At 39.1% G+C, this 21,296-nt stretch overlaps 1 protein-coding gene across 1 annotated transcript in view; it reads right to left on the bottom strand.

The window, feature by feature from the left end:
* LOC130904522 (alpha-1,6-mannosylglycoprotein 6-beta-N-acetylglucosaminyltransferase B-like) overlaps positions 1–21,296 on the bottom strand; it is a 143,502-nt gene that overhangs the window by 101,557 nt on the left and 20,649 nt on the right. The window contains exons 3-4 of the mRNA XM_057817336.1: positions 11,222–11,363; positions 405–514 (exon numbers count right to left, since the gene is read on the bottom strand). Of these exons, the coding sequence (XP_057673319.1) occupies positions 405–514; positions 11,222–11,363 (252 nt within the window). The remainder of the gene's footprint in view (positions 1–404; positions 515–11,221; positions 11,364–21,296) is intronic.

Raw genomic sequence — 21,296 nt, 5'->3', positions numbered from 1 at the left:
TCATTATGATTTAAATATCCTGCTTCAAAGTAGTAACGCTGTAACACTAGAGAATGTGTTGTGCTGATCACCTGAGTGCTTCCAGTTATGACATAAATGAAGGGTTAGCTATTTGAATGGGCAATGTGTCGTGAATAATGCCTGTCATGTTCCGTGAGCTCAACCAGCAAGTGCAAGTTACTCATAAATCGTGCATTCAAGAACATTCAGACTTGACAGTTTGGCTTGTGTGGGCAGAGGGGAAAGTGTTTTCTAAATTGCAAGGATTTGAAATGGATGGGTGGGATTCGTCTGAAGGGCTACAGCTATATGTAACATTCACACAAGGTGTGTGAGTGCATGACAGGTCTGTGTGCGTGGGCGTGTGGGTGTCCGTGTGTGTGTTCAGGCTTCAATCACCTCACCTCTTTTACTTGCAGTACTGCGCTGTAGAATCTGCTCCACCCTCCCAGCCATGTCTGACATGTTCTGGGCAATGGCCTGGATCCGCTCCACCAGACCTATTGGCTGAATTCTGACACACAAACACACAGAACGTTCCACATTCTGATAAAAAACGTAAATTTCTTATGTATAATATAGAAATAACATTCATCTAATAGCTTTACAGGGATCTAGATTTGTGGAAACCTTGATGCACAAAAACACAAATTAGGGTATTTGCAAAATTAAAATAGGGATCTCATGAGGCATGAATAATTCTGGAATTAATAATAGTTAAAACTAATTTGTCAGGTGTTGTCTTTAACAAATACATTTTTCATTCTCACGTTATATGGTCTTAAAAGCTGAATTGGCTTTTGTGCATCTTAGTCTACATCAGTGCTTCTCAATTATTTTCTGTTACGCATAGGGTAGAAGTAAATGTTTCATGCCCCCCCCCCAACTTTCTGCCAACACTGTAAATAGTATCATTTGTCTATAAAATTATTATGAGCACACCCCTGCATAACATTGTTTCCTTGTTAACAATAAAGAAAAAAATGAAGATCAACTTACACTAAAGGAAAACTTTATTAACATTGTTTTTGTTTGTAACAGAAGAGACTTAAAGCGCTCAATTTGCCTGAATTTGGAGAGCAAAACAAAAAACAAAACAAAAAACATACACACGAGGCACATTTTTTGAATATTTGAAACAAAAATAAAACTTAATAAAATCAATAAATAATTAATAAATTCAAATTGATTAGCAACATTAACTAAAAGCACAATATGCTGCAAAAATTAATAAAACGAGTGTCATTGGACAGAGGGACAGTTTTTATTTTTCCAGCACTTGTATCGCCCAGCATGACTGACACCATGTCTAATGCTGCAGGCATTATCAGCTCCTCTGCTATGGTATGGTATGTTTTTTTTTTTTTTTTTTTTTTTTTTTTTTTTTTTTTTTTTTTTTTACACTGAGCAACTTGCAATGCCACCTTGCATGATGCTAACAGTGCTCCCTAATTTACAGATGTAGCGCTTACAAAGCGGGACAATTGTTGGCAATATTCGGCATGTTATCGCTGTAAAAAATTCAAGTGGCTTATTAATATGATTGGGGTCTAATGTCTTTAAGTGACAGCTTCATTGATTTTGCTTCACACTCTCTGCTGCCAACATTTTTGGACACAGTAACAATACCGATCTTTTCTCGTCTCCTAATGTATTAAAAGTGAAGCCAAACGCTACGTACGCTTTGTCATATTTCCTCGTTTTAGCTTTCGGGAGACTTCATATATCCCACTCTTTGCTGTGTGCTCTTGTTTAATTCAAAAATACTGCGTACACTCTGAAAATGAGAGCGCCATTGCCACCCACTGAATGGATGTGCAATTACACGTTATTCTAGTTCGGCAAAAAAAAGTATGTTCGGCGAGCCCCCGAGGTGTTTGGAGTGGGGGGGCCAACTATTTGACACGTACTGGTCTAGATTATCTAAAATGTGCCCTCTTAATTTTAACATTTTTCAGTCTGGGAATATTATTAAATGCCACGACTTCAACCACAAACACACACAATTTCAAATCAAATGTATACATTTGAAAGCTTTGTAAAAATATTTGAACTGACAGGTAGGTCTAACTGATAAATAAGGAAGTATTTTTCCAGAAAAGTAACAAGCTACAGTAATATTACAAATCATCGTGTCATAAATAATTGATGAGAGTTTTTTCCACTGACTATGGCAAAGATTTTAAGTTAATCACACACAATGGAAGATTTTAATGACTGCATAGTTGCATCCTCGTTTTTTCACGCACTACTTTCAACGAGCGTTAAATTGTCTAAACATTGTGCTTCTCCTCTTTAAGAGTTCTTTTAATGAGCTCTCTTGCTTCTCCTTCTCTCTGAAAATCTCTTCAAAGTAATAGAATGGTGGTTCTTTTGGGTTCTGTGGGCGCAGAGCTCGTTTGCATAACTAGATTCAAACCTAGCATAAACTTATTTTTTTCTCACAACCCTAGGTAGATGTGGTAGGGGAATGATGTCCTCTATACTGTAGATAAACAGATAAACAAAATTGAAAAGTCATTCATGCAGAGACACGAGCATAACAGGAACTTTATTGTGTACACTCATACACACACACACGCACCGATAATGTAGCAGCACAACAGCGCTGTCTCTGGGGTCGCTGTCTATTAACCAGCTTCGTCAGATTAAATGGACGTTGGCATTATAATTATTCAGAAATTTGAAACACCAAATTGGTGGCCTTTGCCACTGTAACATTTACCGTTTAGTAAGAGGCCAATTAAATGTTCATTTGAAATACTAGTCTGGTCTGTGTGTTGTGCATAGGTTACAATAGGAGAATGGGGTAGGTTATTGCTGTCAATTGCATAACACTCATGGAGGAGGCGTTTGATACTTCATTAGTTCTATTGTCATGCAAAAATTTGGGGGGGGGGGGAAGTATGAGTATGCAGTGATGTTTTAATCAACGATGACGAAAATATTTCATCAATGAACAGTTTTTTTTTCATGATGATGATGAAATGAGTTAAAAAATGTTTTGGACGACTAAAACATAACGAGATGAATTCCAGTTTTAGTCTGACGAGACGAGAACGAGACGAAAATGCGCAAAAGTTTCCATCATATGTTCACAATGTGTGACATTTTATGTGTAGTTAGCCTGCATCGTAGCAGTGTCTGGTTGTGTCACTCATGTGACGTGCTGCACCCCCCCCCCCCCCCTCCATGACTCACCAGCGTGTCTTCTCCAGTCGCCATGTAGGCTTGCACACAGGTATGATTTGTTTTCTTATCATGGCCGGAGAAAATACGCAATATTGCTTTATCATTTAAGGTCCGTGCTGAGTGATCCTCACACACTAAATGTAACTTGTAGCATTAGCATATCATTAGTGTTCGAGCTTTCATTAGGCTAATGCTAACGGCGCGCGTCCTCTTACACTCTCAGACAACTATTTTTACATACAGTTGGCATTGTCCTTGTAGACTCTACAATATGTGCTCGTCAATGTCAATGTTCATTCGAAATAGTTGAAAACCTTTAATTTATTTATTTATTTATTTTTGAAGTACATTTATTTAACTTTACGGACAAAAATATTGAGTAAACATCAACTAAAACTAGACAAAATTAGTCTTGACTTTTCGTCAACAAAAACTAGACAAGGAAAAACTCATTTTGAGATGACTAACAAATGGCTAACACTAATAAGTACAGTGGTACCGCTACATATGAAGTTAATTCGTTCCAGGACCTTCTTTGTAAGTCGAAATGTCGAGCAGGATTTTCCCATAAGAATACATTATGATTCCATTAATTCGTTCCACAGCCCAAAAACCTATACTAAATCCTTAATAAATACTCCTGTTACATTGCAAATAGCAATTACAAAGAGCAAAACACATAAATTATGAATAAAAATGAGAATAATAATAATAAAATAATAGTAATATTAATAATAATACCTGTAATAATGTAATGAATCGGGTTTTAGTGTGGCGGACTTTTTTGCTGTACCTGAACCCACCGCGGCTGCTGACGTGATGCTGAGCAAGAGAGCACGGTTCTACTTTACTTCCTGTTTTGATGCTGGCTTAAGTGTTGCACAAGTTGATGGAATAACTTATTAGAAACCTGACGAAGCTGGCGATTTCTTTGGCGATGTTACCACAATAAGAATTGTCACCTTAACTTATAAAGAGTGGCGATCGGAGGAGGACCGCCGGCCGAGATCGACATTCTATGGCCCTATTGTCGACCCAGTTCAAGGATGCACACATCATGGTTATATTTTGCTATCATTTACATCTTCATTTCAATGGTAAGCATCACATTTTTTCTTTTTTTCCACATGCACTAACCTTTTTGGATCCAGTGTTGATTTCTCTCACAAGAAAATCAGCCGTGTGTCCGTCTTCCGCAAATGCAAAGAAACTGCGGCGCTGTCAAAAATCGGTGTATTCCGAGCATGTCGTAGGATGTAGAAACAAATAGCGAGTCAAATGTGTCGAAAAGATCGTGTGTCGAAGCGATCCTATGTCGAATAGCACTGTATTATCATCCAAAAGACAAATATTAAAACGGCTGCCAAAAACATCACTGAGTATGTTGTGGCCAACTATTGAGCTACACCAAAGTTGCAATGTGAGGGACTGATCTTAATATTCATTAATGTTTTCTTTAGTTTTTGGGTCATTTCAGATGACCTAAAAGTTTTTTTACTTAATTAGTTTGTGGTATTACTGTTAATGTAAGATGTATTAGAAGACCGCATAGTCATAATATGAGATGATTATGCAATTGTGTACAAGGATCTAAGGTAGTGGTAAAATCTATTACCAGGGTTAAGGGGTGATCGAAATGGACAGTACATAAAGAGGAAGGAGCCTGCTTTGCTCAAGCCCATGAGTAGATTCAAGTATGAGAGGTCGGTTGCTGTGGCAACAACACTCAAATCTGGGCTTGCAGCTCCAGCACTTCGTAAAAGACCAATGCTCTTATTGTTGTCTTTGAATGTTTTGTGTTCCGCTGCATTTACCTGCATATAGTTGATCTCTAAAAGATTCATTTTCCCTTTACTTGATAAATAAGTATATTTTAGCTGTGCAATGTTATTTACAATGTAATTTAAGAATGTTCTGTCCAAAAATATCCATACTCTTACTCAATACATGTGTAAATGTATACGTAATAGATTACACTTGATGTTTCCTAACCCTTACTTAGCCAGGGCAAGCATTTTATACAACCCATGTTTTCATTTATTTTCTTATGCTGCTAGAGCCGATATAGCCAAGAGAGTCTCTTCAACATGCTCTGCATCATCCATGGTACCGGGGGAGGTGTCTGGTATTCATACCATACCAAAATCCATACTCTTTCTCAATGCATGTGTAAATGTATAGGTTCAGACCGCAGGTCTTAATGCACAAATCCAATTTTTCGTGTTTTTCCGACTCGAGTGAGGCATTAACTTGACGGTCTGAATGGGACAAGTTGCACAGAAGTGCACCATTTCAAATCTGATCTAGATCACTTTCCTACGTGGTTAAAATCTGTGATCTGAGCCGCATTTTTCCAGAATGTGGCTGCAGTCTGAACTCTCAAGTCTCCCAAATCGGAATTCATGTAGCAATTTCGTCAGCAAAGAGCAAGAGAGATTGGGAGTACATGCATTAGTGCCTGCGCCTAGCTTGAACTCGGCTTTTAGGCAGGAAGCAGGCTTGACCACAGTCAACAAAAAAAATAATAAAATGATAAAAAACAATATGCCTGAGAATGCTCAGTTTTCTTTCCGTGCGCAAAATGTGCAAAATTTCAATATTGCTTACATGGCTGAGTCACCATGTGTTCTATCAATCCATTTAAACTTTGAATATAAGACTAAACGGGGATTATTTATGTGTTTTTTGTGTCCTCTTTTTGGAAATCAAAATATGATGATCCTAGAATGACGTACAACCAGCATATGTAGTCATTTGTTTTGATGCTTCTGCGCATGCTGGTCAGTTTGCTCAGTGCGTGTCGGACTCCAAATTAGTGTGCATATGTAATATTTGAACAGGCTCAATGGAAAAACGCAGTTTGAATGGGCATGCCCAAAAAACAGACCAGGAAAAATCGGAATTGTGCATGAAGACTGAAAACCTGGCCAAAGAGGGATCAAAATCAGATGCTCAAGCCACATAATCTGGTTGCTCTCGAATTCATAAGAAGACACATCGGTGGAATTTAGGAACTGTTCAAAGGCAGAGAACATGGTCAACTCGGACCCATTGTCTCAACATCCCGGAGGCTGGCATTAAGAATTTTCTGGCAGCGGACTCTGCCAGATGTTTGTAGAAGACTGGCATCTTCCCACACCTTTGAAGCCAAAACACCACTGAGTATGTGATTGGTGGACAGCACCACTCTTCTCTTCAGCCAAAAATCAAAGACATTCGACCACAAGTCCTAATGACATGATAACATGGTGTCCACGGGTAAATATAATTAGCGAACGATGGCATTATGTTCATTGGTAGCATAGATATGTAATAATGTATGTCTTGTTGTATTTTGTTCTTCTCCTCTTCTGTATGCTTCCTTCCTTTCTGTCCCTCCATAACCCCTTCCTGTTCGCTGCTTTCTCCTAATAAATAAAACGTAATGAACAACCACAATGGAAGTATATCAAACTCCCATGTGATCCATTAAAACTGTTCAGATCGTAGGGACACTCAGATTCCTATTCTCAGTGTCTAAGCAGCTGAACAGAATAGGTAAAAATAATAATAATAATAATGACACGATCACAAAGTTGATCATCGAACTGCGGTGCGGCTAAGAGTAAGTGCATGTATGTCTGAACATAGCACTCATCATGGACAGCAGTGCCAAGGTTCCAAATTAAGTAGTCGTTCCTCCCAATGATACCGTTATAGGCAGGGGTGCATATAAGTGGCCCGCATGCGCGCATGTGTACTGGACTTAGACAAACGCGCTGGCCCTCAACGGCTTCCATATGCTTTTGCGTACCGATGGCTGAACACTGTATTTGCGGCGGACACAAGAAAATCACTTCTCAAAATGTCAAAGAGGCAGGCCCCACTGAGTAATTATTTCTGTGTTCCCCCACCCCCGTCAAAAGACAGACAGACGACAGAGACGTCACCAGAGCTATCGAAAAAAAGGACTTTTGCTGAAAAGTGGCTGCGGGAGGTACCATGGCTAGAAGCAAATGATGCTCGCACGGAAATGTGGTGCAAAATTTGCCGTTAGAATCCCAATGTCACTGATAAGAGCAGCGCATTTTATGTAGGGTCAAATAATTTCAGCCATCCAAACTTTGAAAAGCACGAAAAAAACAGCATGTGGCAATTAAGCAAACTATCGATGTCAGACAGGACCCCACTCGCCCTATGGACAAGGGTAAGGGTAATGAAGAACAGCGCCATGCACTGGCAAACGTGTTTTTGCTCGCATTTTACAAAGCTAAACATGCACGTTCAATGAGCTCTTATGTGGAGGACATCCCACTTTTACAAAGGCTTGGAGTTAATGTGGGAGCCGCATAATGCTCTTTATTTTGAATTAGTGCTTTTATGTTGATTTTTTTACATTTCAATTCAAAGTAATGGCAATTTTGTTGTGCCAGTTGATGTTAATCAAGCATTAATTGTTAATATAATTAATTAAAGGTAATTGGCTATAAGTAAAGCTTGTCATAATTTTATCGCATCAGGCGGGTCGCCTTTCAAGCTCAATGAGGACCAAGTCACATCTCCAGGTCCTCCTCTGAGAACCTGGGCAAAAAAAATATGTGCACCCCTGGTTATAGGTCTTAATATCATTGCCTATGTTAGAAGTGCAGTCTCCTAGTATAATGCGGGAAGACTCTCCAGCACCCCCTCCGAAGACTCAAAAATGGGCGGGTCATCTAAACCGCTTTTTTGTGCTTTGTGACAAAAAGGGATGTCTGTTCTGTTAGTTAACCCTCTCAGAGATTGTGGTCACTACAGTGGCCAGCTATTCAAAAGTTGACACACCAATGAACTTTAACCCTTTATAGAGCAAATGACTATTTAGGTCATTTGAAAAAAATTAAATATTAGTAATTATGATTAGGGTGGTTGTTGTTGTTGTTGTTTTTATTAGTCGTTTTGTTATTGTATTTTTTATTTTATTTTTGTACAGTTACAAAATACATTTATTAAATTAGTGAAAACTAAATTAGTGAAATTAAAATGAATAAAAACAGAAATACACACTCCTAACACTCTAAGGTTGAGTTTTTTTTTTCCATTGTACAATATTCAACTCATTGCATGCCATTGAGGGGGACTGACGTCAAAATCATTTAAACAGGGAATACTGGTGGTGAATGCTCATGTTTCAGGTCCATTGACGGCATTCGCTCCTCCCAGTTAAAATGGATTAGACGTCTGGCTCCGTCAATGGCAACCGATGAATGCCCTGTAAGGGTTTTAAAAAAAATCTTTATTCGTGCATGAAAGGATTTTAAACTCATATACAGTTGTGTTCAAAATTATTCAACCCCCACAGTGGATAAGTGTTTTTGCAAGTTTGACATTTATTTTTCATCTTGTTTATAATAACATCAAATAATGACATGTCAAATAGACAAATACAACTGAAATAACAAAAATATTTTTGGAAATATTCCAATTAACGGCCTTTCTGTGATTACCACATTGACAAAATTATTCATCCCCCCAATGTTCCCTCTAATTTTTCATGTGTCTGAGCTGACACACAAGCTCCCTGAGCACACTGAGGACTGAGGCAGCAATTAAGAAGATTTAAAAGGACCGTGACACATGGCTCTTCTTGGCAGTTAATGACATCTTTACAACATGGTGAAGTCCAAGAAATGGTCAAAAAAGTTCAGAGAGGAGGTCATTTGACTTCATAAGCAAGGATATGAATATAAAAACAAAGCAAAAGGACAAAAATTTCAAGAGACACAACTGGGAGCATAGTCCGCAAGTTTAAAGCTAAAGGCACAGTGGAAACGCTACCTGGGCTTGGTAGAAACAGGTTACTGTCTGCAACTGCTGTGCGATACCTAAAGTGAAAGGTGGAGAAAAATCCCGGGTGACAGCTGAGGAACTATGACAGGACATGTCATAGGAAGGTATTCAGATTTCATCCCAGACAATAAGACGCACACTGCGAAAGGATGGCTTCCATGCAAGAACTCCCAGGCATATGGCAAAATACAACTGGACAAACCACAATGGTTTTGGGATACTGTTCTCTGGAGTTATGAGACCAAACTGGAACTTTTTGGGCCAATGGATCAACGGTACTTGTTGAGGAGAAAGAATGATGCCTATAAAGACAAGAACACCCTATCTACTGTGAAGCATGGTGGGGCGTCAGTCATGCTCTAGGTTTGTTGTGCTTCCTCAGATACAGGGAATCTTCAACGTGTGCAAGGTATTATGAATTCAGTTCCATACTAGCAGATCTTGGATGCAAATGCCATGCAGTCATCGACAAAGCTGAGGCTTGGGTGAGGTTGGACCTTCCAACAGGACAATGATCCTAAGCATACCTCAACATCTACCACATCTTGGTTGCAAAAGAAGTGCTAAAAGATTCTGGAGTGGCCATCGAAAAGACTTAAATCCCAGTGAAAATCTCTTGTGGTACTTGAAGAAGGCAGTTGCAGCACGCAAGCCCAAAAATGGTAATGAACTGGAGGCCTTTGCCAATGAGGAATGGGCAAAGATACCTGTGGGTCACTGCAAGAAACTTGCAAGCTATGCTTTACATCTAAAGGATGTTATTGTTGCAAAGGATGTTGTACTAAGTACTAAAGTTATGCATACCTAAGGGGTTGAATATTTTTTTTCAATGAAGTAATCACAGAAAGGCCATAAAGTGAAATATTCCCCTAAAATATTTTTGTTATTTCAGTTGTATTTGTCTATTTGACATGGCATGTCAAACTTGCAAAAACACTTATTTACTGTGGGAGTTGAATAATTTTAATCACAACTGTACGTATATTAATTATAATATACATGTATCTATAGTAGGGCTGTCAAACGATTAAAATTTTTAATCGAGTTAATTACAGCTTAAAAATTAATTAATCGTAATTAATCGCAATTAATCGCAATTCAAACCATCTATAAAATATGCCATATTTTTCTGTAAATTATATATATATTCTGTAAAAATAAATTGTTGGAATGGAAAGATAAGACACAAGATGGATATATACATTCAACATACGGTATATAAGGACTGTAGTGGGCATTTCACTCTACTGTCATTTAAATCTGTCTATGCTATCCTCACTCCGAAGCGTCTACTTTTTCCAAAGCTAGACAGCTAGTGAACGACGCCTTAATAATCAGACTTCTTCCTTTTTCATCTGATTTATTAATAAAATGGCCTCAAACCATTGTTCTCTTTAGACCGTAGTGAAACTACAAAAAAAAAAGTACACAAGCATTGCATTAGCAACAACGTTAGCTTAGCACGCTATACAGGTTCACTAAACATAAACAAAAAGCGTCTCATACAAAAAATATAACATTTCGCTTACTAACATAATATGTACATTCTTTACAACAACCATACTTACGGACAAATCTTGTCCAAGGATCATATAAGCACAACATTACAACGTAGGCGTCAGCCCGAGACGTCATGCAGCCATATTGAACTGGCAAGAAAGCAATAAACCATGTCGCAAAGCGACAACAAGAGTTCGCTGTTAGACAGCACAAACAACCTTGCTGTAAAACTTACCAAAAGGCAGAATACTGTCTGACATGGAACAGTGCGGGACATGTGCGTTAATTGCGTCAAATATTTTAACGTGATTAATTTAAAAAATTAATTACCGCGCGTTAACGCGATAATTTTGACAGCCCTAATCTATGGTAATAAATTCATTTAAACAATATATTTCAGAACTATTTGGCAATAATTTGGAGACTATTTGACCGGCATAAGAATACGAACTACATTTTATTTTTAGTTACAGTATTTTATGCATGTCCTGAATTTTTACTTCAGAAATATCTACACCTAAAACATCTCAGGAATGGAAGCTTATAAGGACCACTGAGTGCCCAGGCTTTCCCTGTACTGTAGAATTAACTGTCATAATCCGAGAGCTGCAGTAAAGACTCTAAAATAGCTGCAAGGAAAGCAGAAATATTTGCTTCTACAAGATGAGTACAACACTTCTACAGCTGAGCCTGAACAGTAAAGAAGACACATTCGATGTACCTGTCAAGGACGGAGGCAAGCTCATCCAACTTGTGCGTTTCACTGGTGTTACCAAGTCTAGACAGCGCGTCCATCCGCTTCATGATGACTTCCAGCATATTACTGATTTTTCTGAGGGCGCGAGATTCTTGACCACCGAGAACTGAAAAGCAATAAGAAAATGGAGGAAAGAGGTAGCAAAATATTATTAGATACTCTGAGTAAATAATCAAGTAACAGTTTTAAATAATTAGTACCAACAAAATGAATTTCATGCTATTGATTTCAACTACATTTCTCTCATCACTTCAATCAAAACACAGCAAGGCCAACCTTTTGTTTTTCTATATTCCACTGCTACTCTGTTATAGGTACTGTATAAAAGTGGAGTTTTTCCCCCCACTGTCCTTCATTACTAAATCAACAGCTCACTAGGAGCCAGTGTTCTAGCTGAGGAGGTGAAAAGGCAGATTCAGCAATATATTCTTACAGTATTGGTTTTGCTTTCTTGCTCGACTCAGATAATTAATTACCCAAGTGATGGTGTAATGCTGTTAGACACCTCGTCCATTAGGTAACCTTCAGTAGCCGACAAAAACATCAAAAGATTGCATTGCTATATTTTCAGGTCCTAACCCCACTCTGTTGTTTGATCACACTAAGCTCCAAACGCTAATTAACAAACAGTACCCTCAGTAGTCAAGCGGTAAACATCCTTGCAGCTAAGAAAATAAAAATTAGCGGACGACCGCGGTTTGTCCCAGCAGAAATAATTTGAATCGTCACATCATTACCAAAGTTGATGGAAGCCGATGCCACAAAAGCACATTCCACCCCCCACCCCCGTCCAAAGAAAGGTAATGTTTTCAGATATTCATGTGATTGCAAATCAAGACATTTAAGGGTGACATGTATTTGAAATTAACATTATCAACACTATAATGTCACCAGCCACAAACTCAACTACAGCCTCAACTCTGACTCTTACACGGAGCCAATTGTTAAACCTTAAAGTGCCTATGACAGCAAAAAACATGTTTATTTCATATTTCACGCGGTATTTTATGCTTCTGAATGAAATGGACCACTTGTATGTGTGCGGAAGCAATCATTTTATTTATTCAATTTTTTTTTACTGACTGAGTAACTTCCGGCTCCAGTCTCGGGTTGAGGACGAATGCGAATGCGACGTGACCCGGTGTTCGGCCATTCCTTACTACGTGGTGAAACGTCTTACACAGACACGGCGCTCCGCATACGCATAACACGCACTGCGCGTAGGGCACCAAAAAAATCAAGTTTGTAAAAAAATCCTAAAAAATAGTAATTGAAATAATAACAACAATATATAGTATTTAAAATAAAACTTATAACTGATAAATGTAAGCAATAAAGTATAAGTAACATAGGCTCATTATTTACACACAAAAAATCTCCTGTGCGGCCCTCTTTGCCTGGTACACCAGAAAGACTCACCGCTGTTCCAGCTATAGACCCTACTCACGTGACGTCACAGCCACGCCCCCGCGCCATGTTGTCCGGATACTAGTCATGTTAATGCATTAGCGCTTCGTAAATTCCTCCTATTATGGCGTGTTTTTCTGCTCGTTAACATTAATAATCAAAATGGTGAAGTCGTGTGTGGCGGTCGGTTGCAAAAACAGAGAAGATAGACGGAGAGACTTGAATTTTTACTGTATTCCGAGAGACCCGAAGAGGAGACCGAGATTGACTGCTGCAATTCGACGAGAAAACTGGGCTCCAAACGACTACCACAGATTACGTAGTAGTCATTTTATATCTGGTAAGATGCATTTAATATATATTTAGAGGGTTTTGGGCTGAGAACCACAATTAAGATCATTGCTAGGCTAATCGCCGACAACATACACTCAGACGTTGTGAATGAACTACCTGAAAATATATAATTATAAGGGGATAATCAGACAGTTGTCATACAATTAATTTACAATTTCACTATTGAGGTCAAAAGCCAAAAAATAAATTCAACTAGGGACAATCTGGAGTAGTGCTATCGCACTTCATATTTATTACGTATTATATATGTATATAGTGAGAGTGCTATCGCTAAACCATATAAACATTAAAAGCCCTAGCTCCATTGACAAATGATATGAAATACATTAGACTTGACAGTGGATGTTAGCAAGAACAAAAGATTTTGAATTGAAAATTTCGTAACTCACCTTCCGAGCACAAGATTCCTACCGAATTTTCGTGTACGAGGACCTGTTTCACCCAACCAGCAACGTAGCATTTATAAGCCTCCAAGCTCTTAAAGTTTTTCAAACTTTCGTGAGAATAGGCTGATTTTGTGTGGACAAGATAGTTGTAAATATCAGGATATCAGATGTCAGGCGAAGCCAGCGGGTCGAAAAACATCGATTTAGGCATCAAATACGGATCTGGCGAATGGATAAACTGAAGCTTTTCCACGTAACGCCTTTTATGCAACGGATCCAATGAGTTTACAGCGTCAGATAACACCGGGGCTTCCATGAATTGCTCTATAACTTGCTCGACTAATTGAAAACAATGAGAATAGGTCTGAAAAAGAGGTACAATATGGCGGCCGGAAACAGCGACATTTTGTGACGTAGGTGAGTAGGGTCTATAGAGTCTGGCCACCATTCAGCGGATACAATTTCCAGGGCGGAGCAAGCCACAGCAAACAGACAGCGGAGTGGACCAATCAGCGACGGGCAGACGTGACGTTAGTAAAACGACGAGGGTAGGACGAGGGATTTGTGCGCGAAAGGAAACAAACGAAGAGAGCGGAGTTTATTCAACATGGCTAGCGCAAGACAGACTGTTGTCAATGACTCGTGTCTCAGTGTTTGAAAAATACAGGGAGAACAGTCTGGCCGTGCCAGGCAACGGCCCTCTCGTCAGTCTATCTTTGGTGCCCCCCCCCCCCCCCCCCAATTCCCTAGTGGTTTGCTCCATTATGCTTCGGTCGCAAATTTGGCAGAAGTTTATTCTTTTTAACTCTATAAAAGACAACAAGAGTCGGGGGCGGAAAAAAGGAAGAGGAAAAAGGAGCGAGATGATGCCCACGCATCACTTGCAGGTAAGAATGTTGTTGTTGTTGTTGTTGTTTTTAAACAATTGTTTATTTATTATCAGCTACGTTTACATGACTACAATAATCTGATGACTGGGAATAACCAGGTAATGACAATAATGAGATCTGACGCATTTACGTGCACTTCAGTGATGTGATAATCAGGAAAAACCTGGTTTACATGTTAAGTCAATAGTTCGATTTCTTTCCAAGTACATGACGTAAAACTCTTGGTCTCAGCATAGGCCTTCCTCCATGTCTACCAAAAACCCATGCTTGCTTGAAGTTGTCCCACTGAACCTCTTCAAATGCGAGTGTGGCGATTGCGTTACACAAGCTCGCTAACTGCAGAGTAGGCCCATAGAAAGCGAATCAGTTTGGCGTCCCTAAGGCCTCGCTAGCGACATCCGTTTTCCATTTGTACACATGCTCAGATGTAAAATAGCCTGCATAATTTAGAAAATGTTTGTACCATGGTTCAAAACAAAATTTCACCGTATAATCCCTGAATGTTTTGTCTTGTATTGGTGGAAGGGGGGGGGGGGGGGCACCACAAAGCATTTATGCCTAGGGCATCAAAATAGCTAGCGCCGGCCCTGGTCTTACACAATGCTCAGCGCGCTTGCGCAAGCATCCGTACGCATACTTTTAACGTTTCGCCGATGTAGGACATTTTGGCAGAACACCGGGTCAGAATCTCATAGTACAGCATTGCTTTGTAGCATGCAGATGGACTGCGGATTCAGCTGATTTTGCAGAGTAATTCATTTATTTTTCACATCACACCAGCTAAATGTGCTGCAGGTTTTTGTTGCTGCACCAGGAAGAGGTATGTGAGCCTATTTGGGTTCCTAAAACTTCCAGTTCATCCCGGAGATTGGCCAAAACAAGTCCGACAACTGAGGGACCATTGCTTACGAGGAAGTGAGTAACTAAGTGTTTTGTATGATGTGAAATACTGGAATCATGGCACACGTTTTAATAAGGAGGTAGCTTGCATTTTGTGGCTGATTGTCCACCGAGAAAGCCACTCGGCCGACAACAGGCAGCTTGTCGCACTCCCCCCTCGGTCCTCTTCGCGTGCCAGCCGAGAGACCGCTATACTCTGCTTATGCTCGTGAAACCCCCGCTCTCATCTGCGGTTTGCCATATCGTCCAGACTTCCAGACCCTTTGCCCTTTTCGTGTGCCCGGCAATAGACCACTAGTGCTACAACGATTAATCAATTAACTCGAGTAATTCGATTAATCAAATCAAATTTTGCTGGTTCAAGTAGTCGTTTAATTAGAGTGCTGTTATAATGATTTGTTTTGAAAATGTTTGCATTTAGTTTTATTGATTTGGGTGGATTCACTGCTCTCTAGTGGCAACCGTGAATATGACATAATTCATTTAACATGGCTGAATCCCACTGATCCCTGTTAAGACCAATATAAGGTGAGTTTTTGTTTGAGCGACTATGTTTTTTATGCATTTCTAATTTAGTTTATTGGTATATTTGGCGGTTGTTTTTTTTTTTTTTTTTCAGGTTTTTTTTTTGTGTTGAACGATTTGTTAAGAGTATTGTAAAAAAAAAAAAAAAAAAAAAACTTAACATTTTACAGCTACTTTTGCAATGCAGCCAATTGTTCTTAAGTTGTACTTACAGTAGATCCTGATTCATTTATTATTTTTTAATACCGTTTGAGGCCAAGCTGAGGTATTTTATTTTTAAATGAAAGTGCAGTTCTGCATAGTTTGAATAAATACTCTGGAATTTTATTTTGTATTTGCATTTAATGCTCTTTGAAAGTGCAATCTTAGCAATTCTTTGTTTTACATCTCCAAGAATTTATTCTGCAACGCACTAAATGCTCCTAATACGATTACTTGATTATTCGAACTAACTAGTTGATTGATTAATCGACTACTAAAATAATCGATAGCTGCAGCCTTATAGACCACTATCCTCGGGTTGGGCTCGGGCAGCCACACTCTCCTCGGACGTCAGCCGGTTTGTCTGGCGGTCATTCTCTAGCTGATTCCCCCCACAACAAGCGTTCCTGCCCGCAGCAAGGGAATGACGAGCTTGCTCGCCGCCGATCAGTGAAGGCTGTCACCCTCGCCCCCATGTGTGAGATGAGTTGGGGTAGTTTTGTGCTTTTTTTCGTTTTTGAAAGGTGAAAAAGATTGGAACAGCCGCTCGGCGGTCATTCTCCAGCTGCTTTCCCCTCAACGAACACTACTGCACGCAGCAGGGGAACGACGAGCTGTAACTTGCTCGCCGCAAGTTGTCGGTGAAGACAGTCAACCCTTCCGCCGCGTGATATGATCCGGGGTTGTTTTGTGTGCTTTTTCGTTTTCGAAAAGCGTGAATAAGACTTGGAAACGCCGCTCGTTTCGGGTTTGCATGTCGACAATCTGTCACGCCTCCTGCTTTGTTTATGCTGTTTCCTCCGTCTTCGAAGCCGGGGCAAGGAACTGACAAAAGCTGGACTAACTCCAGTGGCATAAAATACTTTTTGGGAGGTGCAACAAGCAACAGTTTGACTAAAGATGTCTCGATCGATCGGGTCCGATCACGTCATTTTCAAAGTATCGGAATCGGCAAAAAAATACCGGACATGCCTTTTTTTAATATATATATATTTTTTATTAAATCGTTATCTAAATATATTTAATGTTACAGACAAAATGTCTTACACTCATCCAGAGTCTTTAGTTTTGGCTTAAAGTAGGGCTATCAAATTTATCGCGTTAACGGCGGTAATAATTTTTTTTTTTTTATTAATCGCGTTAAAATATTTAACGCAATTAATGCATGCGCTGCACGACCCACTCACGCATTGTCGCGTTCAACCTATAATGGCGCCATTTCACCTATATATGGAGCTTAAAGGCAGCGTAAAATGAGTAGAGTGAATTTTGGCAGCCTTTGGAGCCATTTTTAATTGGCTAAAGCCTTACAATCCCTCTCTCAATAATTAGAAATATCGTGGGTAGCAATGTGGGGAAGAAAGAAAAAGATCAACTACTACCCTAACACTCTAAGTTATTTCCCAACGCAGAGAAGATATATCAATTGGTGCCACTACGCATAGTCATGGTTGCACTTCCCATCATGCATTTGGGTAGAACAGTTAAATGGCTACAGTATCATTTACTGAAAGCTCAACAAATACACTAGATGGCAATATTTAGTCACAATATACAATGTCACATTTATCCTTTAAGAATTACAAGTCTTTCTATCAGTGGATCCCTCTCACAGAAAGAATGTTAATAATGTAAATGCCATCTTGAGGATTTATTGTCATGATAAACAAATACAGTACTTTTGTACTGTATGTTGAATGTATATATTCGCCCGAGTTTTATTCAATTTTTTCTTAATGCATTGCCAAAATGTATATGATCGGGAAAAATTATCGGGAATGATTGGAATTGAATCGGGAGCAAAAAAAAAAAAAAAAACAGTCGGATCGGGAAATACCCGGATCGGCAGATACTCAAACTAAAACGATCGGGATCGGATCGGGAGCAAAAAAACATGATCGGAACAACCCTAGTTTTGACCATTATGCAGTAATTTTGCCCTGTTGTACTGCATAAATCCATTTTTAATATTTCATATTAGCACAAGACTGTCATTTGTCATGACCATACCATTTATTTAGCAATTGGGGAAAAAAGAATATTCTGTAAAAATATTGGGGTAGAGAGATTGAAACAATGATGACATTTTGCTGCTCTGTGTCATATTTTCTTCGTTCTGAATCTTCCTTCTCAATGGGCTGGATTCTAAATCAGCTGAAATCGTGACCCTGCCCACGTCATCCTCCAACTGGGGACGCTAGAGCACTGTAATGACAGGCGTGACTAAACGGCAGATTAAAAGACTAATTTCTCATCATCTGCACTTAGCCAAATTGTTGTATATAGTCAAATCGTCTCAAAATATAATTCTAATTCACATAATAATGCTATTTAAGATTTTTTTATGCTGTCGCAGGCACTTTAATTGGCACGTTTAATACAACATAAATTGGCATTTATTTTGTAGTTTTGGACCTAAAGACAAATGTGTCTTCGGAAAAAAATCCCACCCAAAAAGACTCAGGGTTCTTTTTTCATAGAATGCACCCTTGCACTTCGCCGCAAAATGCGATGCATACAGTATTTATTTTTGTGTCAGTGCAGCATGCGTCACATGTATTTTACATTTGGTAGATCAGTCTGCACCAATATAGGCGTACTAAGAAAAAAAGATACATGAAAAATGCAGCATCTCCGGTCTAAAATAATCTATGCAAGGCCACCCACATAAGATAATTTTGGTCCAATATCACAAGGATTTACAAACTTCAGTTAAAAAAACATGAACTTAGCAGAACATTGAGTTCTGGTTTTAAAAGGGGAACAGAAAGTCACCTCTCCCAGAGGAAAAACACATTACATTTCAGGCAAACAGAGAAAAAAAAACATAAAAATAAAAACTTCTCAATGTGTATAGCGTGGAGGAAAATAATAAAAAAATGAAGAAACATTTGCCCGGGTGTAAAAGCGTTAAAGTTGGAGAATTTCAGCTGAGAAGGAGAGACTGTAAATATTTCTTTCTCCTTTTCTTCACACCTTCAATCATTCCTAGAATGTATGCAGTCAAATAGGCCAACAGAAACCCTCCTTTCAATAATTCATTAGTTTGCCAACGATTGTTCACTTCCGTAGACGGATGACAGTTATTTAGCAGCGGCTTAACATTTTATGTGAAAGCATGAAGCAAAATAGAAAAAGGACAAGAGCTTAAATAAGACTCAAGTGCTGCTAGGTAAAATACACTATGCTTCACTGACCAACACAGTACTTATTGTGGCATATGCTTTCACTATCTTCCTCCATGCCGTGCAGAGTTATTCTGAGAATAATGGCTTTAACTTAAAATAAGAGACTGAGGCTCTCTGAGAAGGAATCCAGATATTTGCTATAAGTTGGTCTCCGAGCTGCAGTGCTGCAGTAAATCTAAAAGCCTCTGGGCTAAAGTGTGGGAAGGAGAACTCACAATTCTTCACAGTAATACTTCTCATAAATCACCATTACCGAGAACAAACACCCATCCTACACAGTACGTTTTTAGAACTAGTCCCTATATAGCATATGTTTACAATTAAGTGTTCATTAGGCCACCGTTCTGACCATTTATTCTTAGGGCCTCTTGGGAAACATTGTGTTCCGAACTAAAAACGCACTGTGTTTTAGACTTTTTCTGACAATGTAAAACCTTCACTGTGTAATTCCTCATCTGCTGGTTAATAAAGAGTTTGAAAAGAAGCAGCTAATCTCCTTTAATGACTATATGCCGGCAGTGCCACAGCACCATCAATATTGTACAACTTCCTACATTAGTACCCTATTTGCACTGCAGTCTGCTTTGTGTTCTGAGATCAAATGGCTGTAAAGGTAACTTAATAGCTAAATGAAAAAATCTGGCCGAATAACAAACACTGAACAACCACAACATTCTGACTCTTGCCAAAAATTCTGTCTGTATAATTCTGTGTATACACTATAGCTGGGGTCCTCAATTAGCGGACCACGGTCCACAACCGGACCATGGCACTTTTAAAAAAAAATAATATATATACCGTATTGGCCCGAGTATAAGACGGCCCTGATTATAAGATGACCCCGTCTTTTTCAAGACTCAAGTTTGAAAAAAGACTTTGAACACCAAATTAATTTTTATACAGAAAATAATTACAGTACATCCGAAACAAATGATTATCACAATATATTTGAGAGAAAAAGCATGTTATTTTGCCTCATTCAAATCTTAATATCTGAACATTTAAATATGTAAACTAAAGTGCAATCACATTCGTAAATGAATGGCTTCTGGTTTTTGAAATGTAAATAAACCTTAATCTGTTGTGATAAAACATCAAAATTGCAATAACTACGTTAACCATCAAAGTGAGGTCTAACTGTAACTGTAGTCTTGAAACAAATCTGAATAATGGAAAACATTGCAATAAAATAATGCAAACTGGTTAAACTTGAGAGTAGCTGAGATCTGTCATGACAGAACATTACTCCTCAAGTTCAGCATTCGCTTAATTATCTGACGCCATCTAGCGTCGTGAATGGGTATAATATCTAGACCCCGAATATAAGACGACTCCCACTTTTTCAGTCTTATTTCAATGCAAAAAAACACCGTCTTATATTCGTGCCAATACGGTATATACAGTATATGTGTAACATATTGTAACTTTGACAAAGAGTCACCTGCTTAGTTAGGTTGCTATTATTTATTTTGGAAACTTGTGGAACAACACACGACTGCTATCTGCCGCAGCCGACGCACAAGCAACACCCGGAACAACAACAACAACAGGAAGGCACGACTCTCGCTCTCCCGCACCTCCCTCACCCCCTTCACCCCCGTAAGTCAAGCGGTGCATTCAGGAACGCATGCAAATACCCCCGCTATATTATAACCCGATTTGTTACAATATATTATTTGTATGAGTCGCCGATCTATTACTATGCGCTACTATTCTATCGCTAAATTCTGTGTCATTTTTAGTCAAATATCTTCCATGTTTCTACTTCTGTTATCATCTCTATGACAACAATGCGCCGATTGGCTGAGAAAGCGTGCATGGATGCGCTGATTGGCTGAGAGAGCGTGCATGCTGCTAGAGTAGCATGTGTGAAACACTAGTCGCACCCGGCACTTTGCAATGTTTTTTACATGCCAATAGTAGAAGACTGAATCTAACCAAAATATAATGCTCAAAGTTGACCAAGAGCAGGGGTCGCGTTAACCGAATATTTTCCGTCGTTGACCGTTTTTTTAAAACGGTGACGGAAAAAACTGAAGTCCATCCGTCATTTTGACAGGTTGCAATTCACACCCCAGACCACAGGGTGGCGAGTGAGCATATTAATTAGCTATTGTCTCTCTTGATGCATGACGTCGTTGGCCTTACTCGGAAAAATGTGAAGGCAACTGAGTGTTTGCCTGGCACG

This window comes from Corythoichthys intestinalis, chromosome 16, assembly GCF_030265065.1.
Source record: "Corythoichthys intestinalis isolate RoL2023-P3 chromosome 16, ASM3026506v1, whole genome shotgun sequence".
Taxonomy (NCBI): Eukaryota; Metazoa; Chordata; class Actinopteri; order Syngnathiformes; family Syngnathidae; genus Corythoichthys; species Corythoichthys intestinalis.
Note: the sequence above shows the minus strand (reverse complement) of the source record. Positions and strands in the feature narration are given on the sequence as shown.